The sequence below is a fragment of the Plectropomus leopardus genome, chromosome 1 (genome assembly GCF_008729295.1).
Source record: "Plectropomus leopardus isolate mb chromosome 1, YSFRI_Pleo_2.0, whole genome shotgun sequence".
Classification (NCBI taxonomy): Eukaryota; Metazoa; Chordata; class Actinopteri; order Perciformes; family Serranidae; genus Plectropomus; species Plectropomus leopardus.
This window is the reverse complement of record NC_056463.1, coordinates 38,005,614-38,024,441: the sequence shown is the minus strand read 5'-3', so window position 1 is coordinate 38,024,441 and position 18,828 is coordinate 38,005,614. Positions and strand designations below refer to the sequence as shown.

Genomic DNA, 18,828 nt, shown 5'->3' with positions numbered 1-18,828 from the left:
CATTTTAACCCTTACATGATCAAAAATGACCGCCACTATGTTATAGTGGTAGTATTAGTATAGAAAACGGCCTAAATCATCTTTTTCAACTTGAAATAACTTTTCCTAAAATGACACGAACATGAGAAAAAAAAAGCGGGAAAACCTACATATTCACAAAGTTTGTGATGAATGACATATTTTTCTTCATGCAAAATACGTTTTAAAATTCAATCAAGCTGCTTTATTTTAGGGCTTTAGTGAAGGCCGGTCATTTTTGACCCTTAGACAAGTGGTGTATACACAGAAAGTTAAGACAGCACAATTAAAAGAGGAAAGCAGCAAACACAAACACTGCTGTCTGAAATAGCATTGTGTCCCGAAGCATCAAGATTTACCCTCACTTAAACTAAGAGACCAAACCAGGAAAAACACTGAGCTTTAAGACATGAATGGGTGTCAGACTCATCCGGATTCACTATTTAAAGTCACTTATTCCAAAAATGCAGCCATTTAATCAGAGTTGAAGTGATTCACCACTGGCTGTCAGCTCTCTCACTGTCCAGCTTCATGCGGCTTCACAAACACCAGAAACTCCACAAACTGCAGCAAAAAGGTCAAAAAGCTGCGAGCCACTGTATCACGAGTGTGTGTGGAGGTTTAATGTGTGTGTTGGTGTGTGTCTGACACAAACCGTTTGAAGTTGCTGCTGCAGCCTGACAGCCGACACATTCACGAGCCAACTGGGGTTCAAATAATACAAAAATAAAAACCCAGCGGAAGTCTTACCTTTGCTGTAGCCGGAGCTGCTGTGTCTCCTAGCCGGAGTCAGGTGCTCTCCGCCCCGCAGAGTCTCCAGGCTCACTGGCGTCTCCGCGAGCGGCGTGGCGGGCTCAGAGCCGCTCCTGCCCGGGTCGCTCGTCGAATCCTGCGGGGACGACTCCATCCATACACCGAAAAAAAAGTCGACCTACAAAATAATCCTCTCAGCAGTTAGCGAATGTTAAAAGAACAAAAAAAGGACAGAGCCGGCGGAGCGGAGTGTCTGAACAGCGGGAGAGGCGCGGCTGCTGGGCGGCTGTCAGGTCGCTGCTGTGAGCGCCGTTTGGAGGAGACGAAGCCGGGCTGAGAGAGAGGGAGGGCGGCGCTGTGGAGAGCTGGGCTGCCCTCCCTGGAGGCTAAGACCCGGACAGGATCCACTCCGCACGGCAACTTCTAAATTTTGACGGCAAAACAAACAGAGCAGGTCAAAAGTCTGTCAGAAAACTAAACACCCGAGTCACGTCAAGTCACTAATATTGATTATTGAGCAAGGTGAAGGTGTGAGGAGTTCATGGTGTGCCACAGACAGTCTCTGAGATCTACAAGCAGATTGACACAAGGAACTTGCTATCTGCAACAACTTGGCAGGGTGCAAAGGAAGCTGGGTAAAACCGACTGAACATGAGTTCAGTCATAGAAAATTATAAAAATGATGACCTTTGACATTCAGAAAATAATGTCTGCAGTCAGAGAACTATTTGCATTTTAAAGATACATCACACTAGGTGGGTTTCCATTAACCCTCAATTGAAACTGCAAATATAAGATACCACTAAAAGAATCCACAATGGAAACACATCCATTTAAAAAAACTTATTCATCACAAAAAAAAGTTTAAAGCTCACATGAGGTGGTATTTCAGGCAATTATCCAATGTCTTGGTAGCCCCCGTGATGCCTTGCGTGAATTAAGGGCGGGCCTTCCAGCATTGAGCAATGGTTTCCAGTTGAGCCCCAGCAAGTGCGCTATGCATTGATGCAAAATTTACATAGTGGCCGAAATGGGGAATTACACCATTCGAGTCGGTCAAATGATGCACATTGGCCCAGAAAGACTTCCCCATTGACTAACACTGGGAAAGAGACGTCTGTAAACCAGTATATAATTTTTTGTGAGTGTCAAAACCCCCGCAAAATGTCTTCTGTACCTATCTAGATGTAAACCATACAGTTTGATAACATTTGGAAAGTCTAAAAGAGCTGCAAGATTACATTTTTTAGACCGCCATTCAAGCCACAGAAGCACTAATCTAGTAGTCAGTTACTCCGCAAGTAGAAGTTACCCACTCAGCCGTGTTTGGCTGGAGTTAATCTCTTCTACGCATGCTTTATGGGTCAGTAGATCCGGGTATTATATTATACACATTTCTGAACACAGAAAAAGAGCCTTTTTTGCTTCCTGCGCCACTGAGCAGCTCTCATAGGGATAAACAGAGCCCCACCCTCATGCACCCATGTTTCTAGTAGTTAGGGTTTCCTACCAAACAGTACACCAATCCATGGATTGAGCTTCTCATTGGTGCATGAAGCAGAAAAAGCTTTTTTTCCAGGTATAAAATACCCCAATCTGCAGAGCCTTAAGGCATGTGCACTAGAGACTTACGGCAGCTAAGTGTGGCCAATAAACTAGTAGTACTAGCAGTTCTATTACTATGATTTCTACTTCCACTGTAAAACACACAGTAAAACCAAAGAGCTGATTGTTGATTCTAGAAAGAAGGAGGCAAAGACACACACCCCTGTCTACATCAGTGGAGCTGAGGTGAAGCAGGTGAACAGCTATAGGTTCCTTGAAATCACTATTACTGAGAACCTATCTTGGTCATCACACATCACCACCCAGGTTAAAAAAACACAGAAAAGGCTCTACTTCCTACAGAGACTTAGGAAGGCTAAATTCCAGAGCAAGATCCTGGTTAACTTCTACAGAGGAGCAATAGAAAGTATACTGACTGGAAACATCACCAACTGGCATGGTTCATGCACGGCCCAGGACAGGAAGGCTCTACAGCGGGTGATTCAAACTGCCCAGAACATCACTGGTTCCCATCCACAGAGCATCAGTGACCTCAGTGAAGTGAGGTGTCTGCACAGAGCCCAAAGAGTACTGAAAGACAGCAGCCACACCAGCCACAGTCTGTTCACCCTGCTGCCATCTGGAAAAAGATAGAGAAGTATCCACTGCAGAACCACCAGACTACAGAGCAGCTTCTTTCCCCAGGCTGTGAGACTCATAAACTCCTCCTTCAATGCCCAAAAGATGTAGCAGGATTTAAGGTCAATTTTAATTTCATTTCTTCTTAATCCATGTTTAAGAAAAATTACAATAACTCTACCTTGTACCTTTTAGCTTGTACTAGTGCTAGTAGTATTAATACAACTATTTCTACTACTACTGCTACTACTACAAGTAGTCCTACTACAGCAACTTCTAGTACTACTATTTCTACTACAACTCCTGCTACTGCTATTACTACTACTACTGTTACTACTGCCTTTTCTGCTACTACTAGTAGTTGTGCTAGAACTACTTCTACAATTAACACCACTGCTTCTTCTACTATCACCGCTACTGCTACTACTAGTGCTACTACTAGTGCTACTACTAGTACTACTACTGCCACTGCTACTAGTAGTAGTGATAGATTTACACTACGCTAGGGGAGACCAGGGGCAATTGTAACATTTTTGGGTTTTGATGTCATTACTCAAAAACCTCTTGAGCTATTTGGATACAATATTTATGTAGGTAACTTATATCTGTGCTCTGCCTGTTTTGTTGTTATCTTGTTTTTACAAGCAACATTAGAGTCACAATATTGATTGAAACACAAGAAGTCAAATGTCTCAATTGCCCCCACATGTGGAGGTGACTGTAACAGCATATGTTCCAAAGTTTCAAAGACAAAAATAAACTTTTAAGAATATAGATGTAGTTCAAATATTTTAATATCCATTGAACTATTGATTGCAGTTTAATTAAAACTGTATAATTAATCGTACCAAGCATGAGATGTCACTTTGTCTGTTTGCAGGCAGAGAGGGATCACCTCAGTGATACTTGTAAAATCTTTTACTGCAAACAAATCTACCTATGGGTACAAATAAAGTAACCATACCTTACCACAGAGCACAAAAAGAGTTTCATGGTTCTGTTCCATTTCTAATTGGTGCAATTTGAGATGTTACAATTGCCCCCTTTATAAAATATGTAAAATTAAATTGTGTAAACCAGGTTTTGCAATTGAGTTTCAAAGCTATGGGAATACTTAATCTTAATACTTAATACTTAAACTTAATCTCACAATTCATAGACATAACAGATTTTGAAACCATAAAAAATTGTCTCATGGCAAATTCGGACCAGGGTCCTGGCTAAAGATTTACTAACTGCAATATACTACAAAATACATAGTATACATAGACTTTTAAATTGAACACAAAACACTTAAAAAAAAAAAAAATTATTAGAAACAATAAATAAATCCATGTTGATGTCTGTGCTAAGTGGTACCATTTTAATGGTGTTGATACCATTGCCCCCAACGGTACCACCTATGACACAAGCTACCCTACAGGCTAGAAATAATTAAGCTAATATTTGACAAATATATCAAATGTTTAACAACAATATAGTTATCTAAACTCTACAGATTTAAATTCAAGATCATTAAAGGTAAAGACAGTATGAAGAAAATACTGTTGATGAAAAATTCCTTTTGTAATTCAAAAATGGTCTTGGCAGAAAAACTCTGAAAAGTATGAGATATCAGTTTGTCCTTTGGAGGGCAGAGAGGGATCATCAAATATTATGTGCATGATGAGTTTCATCGTTCTATCTCATTTCTGCTTGTTGCAATTTGAGATGTCACAATTGCCCCCTGTTACAATTGCCCCTGGTCTCCCCTACCTTTGCATAGTTTCAGCTACAGCCAAACCATTCAAATGTCAAAATGTTCTGCTCTTTAAGGACATTTATGCCTCTCATTTTTTTCTATGTTTTATGCCTCAAAGTACTTAACATTTCTTTTTTAACCTTGTCAGTTCACATCAACTTCTTCCTTTGACACTCTTCCAGTTCCACTAGCTTCTTCAGTTTAAAGCAGTTCAGCTTTCATTTCTGACAGTTTTTAAAATGTTTTTGGCAATTTGTAATAAATTTCTCTATTTTCATCCATGGTTTGGAATTCATTTTAGCTTTAAGCATCCACAAGCATGTTCTGCAGGAAATGCATTTTCTAGTTATCATTGAAATAATAATAATAATAATAATAATAATAATAATAATAATAATAATAATCACATATAGTAGCACATCTCTTCCTTGATTCAATATTTATTTATTTGTTTATTTCAATGCACATACAGTGATGCACACAAGGTGTCATTTTGTTTCAATAATGAGGCTGGACATAGATCATGCAGGGGTTCTCGAGGTCCTCCCACAGGATTTTTTGTGTATCAAACTTAATTTCCTGCATTCTGCCTCATTTTACTTTGGAAATCTATTTATTTATTTACAGGAACACACAAAGTTGAGGCAGTATGACAACTCAGAATAAAATGGAAAATGATTCAGTAAGAATGTAAGGCATTCTGTATTATATTATCTTTAATAAAATATTTATTATACTGTAGATCAACTTTTCTCATTTTATTGTTTCTCTGCAAACACACATCTTGGATGGTGCGGTTCCACGCACCTTGTATTTAAGCAACGCAATTAAACACTCTATATTATAGCCGAATTACGGTTCAGAAAAAAAATCTGTGTGAAAATGTACTTTGTTTTTTAATAATAATAATAATAATAATAATAATAATAATAATAATAATAATAATAATAATAATAAAAGATGAAGAAGAAGAAGAAGAAGAATTCCCCGAAAGCTGTGATGGAGCTGGACTCATCCGGAAGAGGGCTGCTGTGTTCCAGATGTTTTCACTAAATTACCCAGGAATCTGTGTTTAGGAGCAAAACAGGTTGATATGTAGAAAATCTCTGACGATCACTTACCGTTAGATCCTCATTGATCCTGCTGCTGATGGAAATAGGCCTATCTGATGAAGTTACCGGCGCTGCGCTACATGCGTAAAATGCACACAGCGCTTCTGTCATTGTGGCGACGCACATAATGATCCAGCTTCTGTGTGATGACTGGAAATACTTAACAAACTCAAAAATAAGAATAAGATAAATACACGCAGTTGCAGTAAACCAACAAATAACGTTCAGTGATGGTAAAACGTGGCAATTACAGAATCTGCCCAATGAAATTTTGATGCGCATTTTAAAGGTCTGCCGCAAACAAAAAGCGACGAAACTTAAGTTTAAAATTCTGAGATCGGTAAAATAGGAAATTTTATATGTAGCCTACTGTTTGTGATAAAGCAGGCCCACACGAGATTGCAGTATGCCCGTATTGCAAAAAAAAAAAAAAAAAAAAAAAGCAAAAAACCCGTCATTAGGCCTCACTGTTCATCAGACTGACAGCAAACCTCTATCAGACACTGTGAGTGAGGACGCAGTCAGGTGTGCAGGCTACATTTCTACATTAGTTCTACATGGACTCGATCTCAGGTGTTTTTCAAGTTGATTAAATAAAACTTAAGATCACAGAGGTGACTGTCAGGACGCACGTGCATACCGTGCGCAGTGACATGGAGGATTCCATGTTTGGCATGTTCGGTGCATCTTTATTTTATCACAAAACAGAACGGTTTGATTATTCCAGAAAAAAGTTTTTCACAACTTTCACTAGACGATTTCTGCTGAGAAATTGGATCCTGACAGGAGTAAAGACTCTCAGAAACTCACTGAAAGAGACTCAACTAACTTCCATGATGGATACTGTAAAAAAAATTAAAAAAAAAACATTTTTATCGTCTGTTTATACGTTTAACCATCGACTGAAACAATGCTAACTGGCTAGCAAACAAGAGACAAACGTAGAATTTTATTTTTAACAGCCACTTAATATTAATATCAAAATGTAAACACCACTGAATTCATAGCATCAAAATATTTGACTTTGAAAATAGTTTTTTCGTGATTATAGACTTATTTTATTGTATACAATAACATTTCATGGTAAAAAAAAAAACACCAAAAAAACAACATTGACTTGCATTGGGCTACTAATGTACATATGCACAATATTGCCCATATTTTGTTCGATATCACATGAGGACCAAGTGTTTTTTGTTGTTGTTGTTATTAAACTTGAAGAGACAAGAGATGCAATTTAAGACAGTAAAAAAAAAAAAGGAAAGAAAAAACATGCAACACTAGGGGTTAACAGAAACAAGTTTGACACAAATACAAAAAAAACACAATTATATATATATATATATATGTATATATATATATATGTATATATATATATATATAAAACATATATATATATATATATATATATATATATATATATATATATATATATATATATATATATAGCATTTAGTGGCATTTGTTGTTTTCAGTGAAAAAACGAATGCCTACTAAAATATGTATAAATTGCTAATGTTATTGATAAATCAACATGTTTCTATTTTAATTAAATTAAAACAAATGTATATATTTCGATGTAAGTTCCAGTTAATTAAATTAAATATGTATTCAAATTGAGTCGATTTTATCATTCGGTTTTACATAATTATGCAGGGGGAATGAGTAATGAGTGCTAAGTGTGCAGACGACAAATGGGCAGGTAAAGGAAAAAAAAATAGTGACAGAGTGACTTTAGTTTGAATTCAGTTATTTTAATAAATCATGAAATTATACAAAATTGCTCTTATAAAAATGTTTAAAAATGAATAAAGAAAATTGACTAGGATTTCTTTTTGAAAGTCAACACAATGCAAATAAATGGTTTCTTATATATATTAAACATTTTTTTGATAATTATGTCTCCAAACTCAGAAATCATAGCATGGATTTTTAAGTGTGTGAAGTGTCATTCTGACATGAGTGTGTGTTACAGTTGTTTGCTGTGCTGGTCTTCCTGCGAGACCACAACTACTGCAGAGTGTCTGCATGCTGGTCTGAGAGACCCAGGAGGCCTACCATCCACTGACCGTGTCTGTGCTGCAGTGGCAACCAGGTATGACATGTGATTCTCATATTTTGGATAGAAAAAAATGTTTATGTCCTACATTATTCTCAGTGTAATCCTGATTAGCTGCACGTGGCAGACTGTATTGTGAATATTGAACATTTTACCTGTTGTACACAAATATTGCTTACTGGATGCATTCACATTACTGTGACTTTCTGTAAAAAAATCATTTTAACATTTTACAGCTTTACTTGGTGACAACTTTAGTTTTAAATTTCTCATTCACCTTAATTTTTATTGTCCTATAACTTAAAGGTCCCATATTGTATAAAGTCAGATCCATGTAGTTAGGTGTATCATAAAGCAGGCATAGGTGATGTAACAAATACTGTCAAAGTATCAAAACGCTTAACCCAGAGAGAAATGCACACAGTCTGTATTCAGAAACTGTGACTTTAAAATGAGCTGTCAGGATGTCTGTGAAGTTGTGATGTCACACCTCTACTGTAGGCCGAATCACTGTGACGTCACGCTAACATTTCAGAGTCGAAAGCTGGTCATTGTTTTGTATTGCTGATATAAGTAAAACCAGCAAACTTGTTTGTTTCTGTTATCATTTTCACTGTAATGTTTAAAGATTTATGATTAAACACAGTGGTCTGACCTGTCTGACATTTCTGCTGTGATTTTTTTTTCACATTTTTAATAAACAAAATCAAGTGGAGCAACCCACAATGCATTGCTAACTACAATACCAAACTGTTTTACACAAATACAGTATTCTACTGTTGTAGATTGGCTGTAAATTAAAAGCAATTGCTTGCAGGCACTAAAATGTTTCAGACAGAGGGTAAATACAGATATGTCCAGGCAGACAGTATACAAATAACAATTAACAATAAGGCATGTAAACTTGTTATAAAATTTATCTTGCGGGCAGTTGTGAAATGACATAACTATTGAGTATTTTTGCCTTGTAATACCAGTTTCACACTGGCTGCATAAGTAGTGTGTGACAGCAACCGCCGAACTGCAGCTTGTTTCTCGCTCATGGTGTTCACACTCACAGCATTGTGGCTGTGACACTTCTGTATTGCTGCCTGCTGCTATAAGTTCTGTATTTCCACATTTATAAGCACAAATTCAACTCATTTATAAAGTCATGCAGCTCCTGCTTTGTCAGCAGCAGCACGATTCTGCAAATATTTCAAAATAAAATGCTTTGAGTCAAGAACTGAAGGGATTCTGTCAACAGAGAGGACTTTTATTTTGATAAAGATCAAGAAAGTTTGAGTAAAAGAGTATTTCCTTATCTCTGTGGCAGAGAGAGACTTTTAAACTGAAGTAAAAGGTGGCATAGAGTCAATATAATGAATACAATCAATTAGGCATGTGCAAAAAATTGATGAGCCATTGTTTGTAGATGTACCATGACTGACAGGCAGCTGAGATGCGACTGACAAGCGGTGGCTGCATGCATGAGCAGCACTCAAAAAAACCAACAGGTTCAGTGATGCTCACACACACTGCTTCCCTGTCCAGTGTGAACTCGGCATAAGAGTATAAAAATATGTTGTTAAATAACATGTTGACTGGAGTCTGAAATCCTCTCGTGTGTTTTTTAACTTCCCCAGGTGCGGACTTCTGAGCTGGAGCACCAGCCCTTTGCTTCTGCTGGCCCCCCTCCCCAGAAGAGGAAGCGAACCTTTGTGGCTCGTCCTTCCGAGTCTTCTGAGACTCCTGAGGTGGTCAGTTCATTTCCCACTCCTGTGCCCTCCACTTCAGCTGGTGACTTTGCCTCTCTTTTGAATTTGGTCCCTAGGCCCTCTGCCACCATCTTGCCTGAGGACCTGCCGGTGTGCTCCAATGTGGCCCCTAGCCCCCAGCCCTCCACTGCTGCGCCGCCTGACGACGTCCCTCTGATGATCCACAGCCAGTCCGTTGAGGAGTACCAGAGGATCTACCACAAAGTCGTGGATGGCATGCTGAGGTATGCTGTCAAAATCATGACTTTTAACTGATCTGCTTAAATAATTATTATATTATTTTTTTAATCACATGTATTGTTATGACTTAATTTGTGTTTCCTCTGCTCGTCTCAGGTTCAAGAATGGCTGTCTGCGCCCGTACAGTCTGGCGTTGAGTCGATGTATCAAGCAGCGGCTGTGGGAATGTCTGGAGCGTCCAACCTTCACCAAATCGGTCAATGAGGACGGACTGGTTCGTGTGGATGTGTCGTTCGGGGCTGGTGACCACCGACCCCCGTATGACATTGACATTTCAGGTGAACCAGAGCCCTGGACACTGCCTCAGAAACGAGCTAAGAAATAAATGTTTCTTACTTAAGCTTAAATATGTAAATATGTTAATTGTATTGCTAAGTAAGACATTAAAGTTTTAAGTGTTATAGTCTTAAGTTGAGTATTAAAGTGTTAAGCATTGTAGTTGAAAGTTAAGTATTATCCTGATAAGTTAAGTATAGTAGTATTAAGTTAAGTGTTTAAGTTTTAAGTTAAGTAGAATCTGTGTGCTGCAAGACATACACCTCTCCACCTTTGTTACACTGCTGCAGATTCAGCCTTATCCAAGTCATCTACTGCCTCCATCCTCTGCCAGCAGCCACCCAACTGCTGCCTGAGCATCCACCTGCAGTCTCTGCTCTTCTGCTCCAACCTCCACAGTAGCCTCTAACAGCCACCTTCAGGTTTAAACTCTGTCGCCCACAGCCTCTGCCGGCGACCTGTAGCCGCCGCCTCCACCTGCAGGTTCTGGCAGACAGCTGCCACCAAACAGCCATCTACCACCTCAAAGTGTCCTGCTCCAACTGAAACCAAAAGCCTCTCACAGCCACCTTAATTTTTAAATAGTGCTGTTGTCAAACCTCCACCTACAGCCTCTTCCATCAACCTGCACCTGCAGCCTCCACCTGCAGGTTTCTGGCAGACAGCTGTGGCAAAACCTCCACTTACAGCCCTTGCCACCAATCTGCAGTCGCCTCCACCTGCAGATTCTAGCAGACTGCTCCTGCCAAACCTTCACCCACAGCCTCTGTCAGCAAACTCTGTCAGCAAACTGACCAAAGCTCCACCTCAGCCCTGCCAGCAAAAGCTGTGATTCTGGCAAAGCTGCCACACCCACCTACAGCCTCTGCCAGCAACCTGTAGCTGCCGCCTCCACTTGCAGATTCTGGCAGACCGCTGCTGCCACACCTTCACCTACAGCCTCTGCCAGCAAACTGTAGCTGCTGCCTCCACCTGCAGATTCTGGCAGACCGCTGCTGACACCATACCTCTACCTACAGCCTCTGTCAGTAACCTGCAGCTTTTGCTTCCAACTTCAGATTCTGGCAGAAAGCTGTGAGCAAAATTCCACCGAAAGCTTCTGCCAGCAACCTGCAGCTACCGCCTCGACCTGCAGATTCTGGCAGACAGCTTTTGCCAAACCTCCATCTACCATCTCTAAAGTGTCCTGCTCCACCCAAAACCAAGAGCCTCTCACAGCCATCTTAATTTTTTAACTAGTGTTGTCGTCAAACCTCCAGCTACAGCCTCTGCCAGCAACCTGCAGCTGCCGCCTCCACCTGCAGATTCTGGCAGACTGCTGCTGACACCATACCTCTACCCACAGCCTCTGTCAGCAACCTGCAACTGCTGCTCCACCTGCAGATTTGGAAGACAGACAGCTACCTGGTCAAAACCTCCACAGGTTTACAGTGGCAAAACCTCCACTTGTCCTTGACACCAATCTGCAGCCGCCTCCACCTGCAGATTCTGGCAGACTGCTGCTGCCAACAACAGGTAGAACATCTGAGTTTGGAACTCTTTGGGTGTTTTTTTAGGCCCTGTTGGACTTTACAAACTTCAACATCCACCAGCAGTTGGAAGGACCCTCCTCACCCACATACTCTCTCTGTCCCTCTCTCGTCTCATAATATATAATATAATATAATATAATATAATATAATATAATATAATATAATATAATAATATAATATAATATAATATAATATAATATAATATAATATAATATAATATAATATAATATAATACAAATATGATTATATTGATAAAGTAAGTAAGTTTGCAGTATGTAAAATGATAATCAAATGAATTTATAATACATTTATTTATACAATATGATAATATTAAAAATATATAATGTAATATGATATAATATAATAAATGCATAATAAAAATATGATTAAATTGACGTATATAATATAATTATGTATATATAATTATTAACAGCAGTTTGCAGCATTTAGAGCAGTATGTAAGATAACAAACAAATAAATTTATAATACATATATTTCTACACAAAAGATAAAATAATAAAAATAATAGTAATAATGTACAGAGGTGTTTATAATGATAATACAAATACCAGTAATACTGATATTACTACTACTACTACTATAGCTATATATATAATAATAATAATATAATTTAATGTATGTAACAAAATTTATAAATCAACAATTAATAATAATCATAATAATAATAATAATAATAATAATAATAATAATAATAATAATAATAATAATAATAATAATAATACATAGTGGTGTTAACTAAAAAAAAAATAGCTTTTAGGAGTTCACAGACAAACTTTAAATTTAAACACCAATTACACTAATATAACTACTATAATATAATATAATGCAGTTTAACTTAATTTAATTTAATTTAATATAGTATCCCCTCCGAGAATTGCCACCTTAACATGGTGGAGGGGTTTGCATGTCCCTGTGATCTGGGGGCGGTATTGTCTGAGGCTAATTAGACCCTGGTTGGGTCTCCCAAGGCAAAGTGCTCCCAGGGGAGGGGCCAGACTAAGAGCAGTTCAAAGAAAACCTAGACTCATCCCTCAGCTTTAAAGATGTAGCAGGATCAAGTATAAATGTAATTTCATTTTACACATTTTGCACAGGTGGTTAGAGTTAGGTAACAAGGGTACATGATAAGCTGTAGAATAAAAGAGACGAGAGGTGAACATCAGACTCTCGCATGAAAGTCCAGAGTTTGTTTGATCCATCCACAGCTCTTCCTGCCTGCACTACAGGGACCTTCGTGCTTCATATACATCTTTACTGGCAGCGTTCCAACCTGACACTGACCATCAGTGTATCACGCTGCCGCAGCAGGCCATTAAGCCGTCCCCTGACATAAACAGTCCTGTCCAGTTCTATAAAAAACAAAGCTGTGTTTGCTGAATTCAAGGTGAATTACTTTATTAAAGATTTGCTGTTGGTGGTAAGCCACCAAGATCAGCATCTAGAAACTCAGTACGATAAACTAGCTTAGTGTTACTTCTGCTATCCCACTGGAATAGAGAAAGTAGGATTAAATATGACAAATTAATAAAAAATGATAATAACTGATACAGTTTGTTGAATGATGTCTGACCACAGTCAGGGTTATTTCGTTTCATTCTGGTTTTCCTTTTGTTTTGGCCTCTCCTGCAGCCTTCCTCCGCTCAGTTGAACCCTGCCAGCTGTGTTACTGCCTCCATCTCTACCTTTTCATCATCAGCTTTTTCTACCACTAATTTCCTTTTGCCAAAAGCTTCACAGTGCCTGGAACATTTTAAAAGCAGGATATTGCTCCAGATTTCATCACTTTAATTAGTTCGGATGAAATAAAAGAGCTGAATATGATGATTATTTAGAGCCACGATGAGGACTCAAGCAGTTGGCACCCTTCGTTAGCCTGCGGTGAAAAGCCTCAGGAGCGCTCACACTTTACTCATTTCCATGTAAAGAAACCGTCCACCTGCATCAAACTGCTGCTGCTGCTGCTTTTAAACTGCTCTCAGATCGGAGAAGCCATACTTTGAATTTTAAGCATTGATTTGGTATTCTGATCTGACCTCAACAGTAGAGAAAGTTTCCTTTCATGACTACCCACATATATTAACACAAGCAACTAACAGTGAGGAGGTCAAAGGTCACACTGACTGTAAATACACGGAACAAATTTGTGTCTGCTGAGTGATTAGTGATTAGAGTAGTATTAATTAGAATGGAAATAATAATCATAATATTGGTATTCAGAGAACCCTGACAAATCTAAAATCTGCTAAAATAGCTTAACCATCAGTGCATTTTACTCATTTTGGTATAAAAGTTTGGGAGAGATTCATCAATACTTTTTCATGCTTCCAGTTAAGTGTGTGAATGTGTTTCTCTGTGAGTGAATAAAAGACAACATATTAATTTATTAAGCATCCGTGGAGTATGTATAATACAGCTCATATGCCAAATAATGGCATTTCTGATGTTCGCAACTTATTCTGAACATTCCAATATATATGCAAGTGCTGGCATGTGACAATACAAATACAAAATGAAGGGAGTGAAAAATTTGCATTAACAGAATCCCTTTTTGAACAGTTCTCTGGTGAAAATGATTATTTTTAACAAAAATAAATGACTCTAAACAAAAGCAATATCTCCCATGGAGTTCAAAAACTAGTGCCTGAGAAAGGTACTTAAAAAGAGGTTGTGCAAAAACATGAGGGTAAAGAAAAAGTAACATAGCTGCAAAATGACCTTTCCTTTTTGTCCAGTGCTCCATTGCTGCATCAAACTGTTATCTGTTACACTATGCGTAACAGCCAGGTTGAGTGGGAGCTTTGCAGTTCTTTACATTTGCTCTGATGCCCACAGAGAGAATTATTGCAGTAAAAATAAGCACCAGCACCAGTAAATAAGAATATAAAATAAAAATACAAGAGCATACTAAGAGCATTCTGGGAACTAAAAGAAAACATTTCACAGTGAGTCTATGGGGATTCTGGAGAGGCACAAGTTCTTGGGAAGATATCAGAACTTTTACAGGTGCTGTAGAAGGGTTTGGAAAGTTCTTGCTTTTTGGTGTGCTTCCAGGGGATTCCAGGCCGTATCACTGAAAATCAACTTACAGGAAGAAAACTTAAAGTTTGGAAAGTCTTTTGTGTCTTGCTTTTAACTTACACACACGGTCCCGCCTTACACAAGTGCCACTAATGAAAGCTATATTTTGTTAGTACAAGTTATCATGTTGGTATGGTATCATTAAAACACTGAAGGTCACTGATCACTGTGAAGCTCAGTGACAGGTATGTCTGCAGCTCACAGCTGCCCCACGCTCAAAAACTCTTGATACAAATAACTGCACAGCCTGAGGGCTTAATTCTCACTTCTGCTGCCTAATGCACATAAGGTGGTAACACACACACACACACACACACACACACACACACACACACACACACACACACACACACACACACACACACACACACACACACAAACTGGAACACCTGGGAAGCTGGAATGGAAAGCTACCTCAGATCTTGATTTTGGCTTCAGTGTGAGTGAAGCTTTTGTGACCCGTTTATACGAGGTGTCATTAAACACAGAGGAGGAGAGGTGGAGCTGTGATGCCTCTGTCATCGTCTCACGGCCCGATCAATCACTGCTCAAACTGAGGAGAGAGTGTGTCCACCTCTGTGCCTCCTCCCTCAATTCAAGCTTGGATCACAGCCATCGTTTATCTTGATGGGGCGAAGCTGTCGGCCGCCGGCTCGTCCTCATCTAGTCACAGTGAGTGAAGAAAAGGACGAGTTAACAGAGTGATTTTCACTGAGATGATGAATGCAGAACTTCAGCTGTGATCGTCTCAAATTATCAGCCAAACCAAACACACATTAATGACTGACAATGTGTAGCGAGATGGAAACATGCTGTCACAGTGGGAATTACCAAAGAAAATTAGTCCAAAATTTAAGAGCAAGATTTACATCTTCAGTAGGAAGCAAGAAGTATATCTATCTATCTATCTATCTATCTATCTATATATATATATATATATATATATCAGTATATCTACATACTGTAAGTCTGTACATATCTATCTGTATGTATAACAAAAACAATTAGATGAAATTTCAAGGCATTTATTCAGTAGATTCTTAACATGAACATGCAAAATGTACCTGCAGCAGCTGATGTTGCAGAAAATACATTGCTGGTGGAGGCTTGAGTCCCTGATGTGCCTGGTAGTGGCTCACGCTCTGTGTTTGGGGCTTCACAAACTGATTCAGTGACTGGACACTGGTCAGTGCTACCTCCCTTTCTTGTCCTCCTCCTGTTGTTATCATGGCGAGCTTGGCTTGAGCAGTGCTTGTTCTTTTTGCCTCTGTTTTCATCATTGAGCACACCTGGGTAAGAGAAGATAGTAGTAAGAGTAGTAAGAGCATTTGGTGCATCTGGAGTTGACTTCTCTTATATTTTCTCTTACCAGAAATTTAAGAGAAAATATAGAAGATAAATTTAAGAGAACATTGCTGCATGAGGCCCAGTGTCTTGGAAATAACCCCTTTTCAATCTTTGAACAAAAAGCAGCATGTCTCTAAAAAACACCCCAACTGCTTTTTGGACCACTGTATTAGCTTGAAATGGGTCATTCTCCATAACAAGTATTTCTACTTTGGTACTTTATGTACGTTATGCTAATATTTTGGTACTTTTACCTAAAGGAATATTGTGAATGCAGAATTTTTACTTGTAACAGATTATTTCTACACTGTGGTACTGCTACTATGTAAAAGATTAGAGCACTTCTTCAACACTGGGAGCTGACAGGCCAAAGTGTCTGCTGTAAAAAAAGGTCTATTATCTTGCTGTCTACTAATGTGTTAGGGTTAGTAAGATGTAAGATTTATATCTGTACAGCTAAATAAATAAAAAAATCCAGATAATCCTTGTGAGGCCCAGCTGATAACACACACACACACGCACACACACACACACACACACACACACACACACACACACACACACACACACACACACACACACACTGAGTAACCAGTGTTTCCTGCACAGATCAGCTGCTGTGATAAATAAAAGCTGAGCTGATAGAAGTGTCTCCTCAGTGATCAGAGGAAACTGAAGCTTCATGCTCTCAGAATAACAGTGTGTGAGTCATCATCGCACTAACAGCTCAGTTCAATAATTCAGCGCTCCTCTGTAAGCATGAATTATTGAGTCTGGTGACTGTGTCCTGCACTGTGAAACCACTCGGCTGAATATTCCTCCTCTTATCAGAAACAGCTTTTCTTTTCTTAGATGATCAGCGTCTGGAGTCCGGAGGGTGTGACATGGTTTTAAACTCAGCTTCAGTTAGAAAAGACTGCATGAATATTAGAAGGTTCCACTCTTTGGGCTGTTTAAAGTTCTCATGCACTGTGCATACAAACAATTAAAGGTTGCGTCAGGTTGCGATCATAAACTGTACATAAAGATGGACAACATTACAGCTCCCCAAAAGTGTTGCTTTTCAATCTGGATCGCCCTCTGGTATCTGACTGCAGTATAGGTCATAAAGCCTGTCCCTCCATGTTAGTGAATGGGACATAGGTCAAACTAAAAACTCAAAGTACAGGCTAAATAAAAACCCAAAGATGCTTTCTGTCACTGAAGGTAGTAGGTAGTAGTTCTCATCACCCTGATGTTTGTTCAAGTGTTTGTTTTTATGATAAGTTTGTGTTGAATATGTTTAAATTATACAAAAGGGGATGAAGATGGTTGCATCACAGCTGCTAACAGCACTTTCTTACCCAAACAGCTGACTGGCAGCAGCTGGGAAATGTAGTGCAAAAGGAAAAGGCTGTGTGATAGTGAGGTAAAGCGATCAAAATACTAAAATAAATATAGCGTCCATTCAGACTAATATTGATTTTTTTTTTAGGTAGGCCTTTCTTTAAGTTGCTAAAATATATTTTGATATCAAAAAATATTGTGCACCCCTTCTTTTTCTACAAACAGGGAGCACCTCCACCACCAGTTACTGTATGTAATACACTGATGTGCTTACTGCTGTGAGTCTCTGATCAACTCCAGAGTAATCAGTGAACCAAGGCCTCTATCAGTGCGATTAAATTGTGAACACATATGTTGAAGGAAATGTTGCATTATTCCGTATATGTGAAGATAATTTGAAAAGTGGACACCAACAGTTAGAATAAAAACTATACTACACTGTGGTTTAATATAACACTAATCTCTTCATGCAGTCTGTTGTTCATTTTCTTGGTGCGCTCCAGCAGGACAGTGTAGCTGTTAAAGTCGGTGAGATTCCTGTAATGAAACCGAATCATCGCATACAGTTTCTCCTCTCATCTTCACATGAATCACTAATAAAGTGTCACAATCATTTCATCACACCCGGCTCTGATGAAACACAAACTACAAAGGGAAGTTTTAAAATTATAATGCCGTGCATTAGCACTCACTGAATATTTCCTTTCTTTTTAACTGGATGCATTTTAATAAGATGCAGTGCATTCATTAGCATTTTCTGCAAACTCCTCCAACTCAGAGGAGAGGAGCTGGACTTGGACCCAATGTGGGGAAGTCACAGTAAAGGTTTCAACAAAGACATTTAGAAAAAATCCTCTACAGAGTCTAATCTGATTTAATTTAACATTGTTTTTCATTTTTGTTATGGCTCCTTTCATTGTACTTCACACTGTTATTTGACTTTCATATTAACATCGTTATGGCTTGTGCTGGAAATAGTTTGTCATAAGCAGCCTTTTGCTGTCAGTCTGCTTCCTCAACTCTGATTGGGGAAGACATAAGAGTTAAACCTGAAAAACGTCCACAAAAAGGCAGGAAAATGTGGATAACATGGATGTGAAACATCTTCGTATAAGTTATTCCAACAAATACAGCAACTCTAATATGGTTCTAAATACACATCAACAAGCGCAACATTGTGCAGAGCAAGTCCAGCATTTCAAACAAAGATAGTATCATGCACTGTTCAGATTTTCCATCAGGGTTTATGGCCGAATTCCAACAACCTTTGACTCCTAGCTGTCCTCCACCACATGCAAGCGTTGATGGGCGGTGACTTCATGATGGAGACTAATTTATTGAAGAAGAGGATACGTTTATTTTATGCAGAGCTGCGCTCTCCACC

General features: G+C 38.8%; 1 protein-coding gene across 1 annotated transcript in view; it reads right to left on the bottom strand.

The window, feature by feature from the left end:
* The window catches only part of LOC121941804 (nuclear receptor ROR-alpha A-like), a 125,992-nt gene extending 125,067 nt beyond the window's left edge, over positions 1-925 (bottom strand). Inside the window, exon 1 of the mRNA XM_042484684.1 lies at positions 769-925. Coding sequence (XP_042340618.1) covers positions 769-925 — 157 coding nt within the window. The remainder of the gene's footprint in view (positions 1-768) is intronic.
* Between the last annotated feature and the right edge of the window lie 17,903 nt (positions 926-18,828).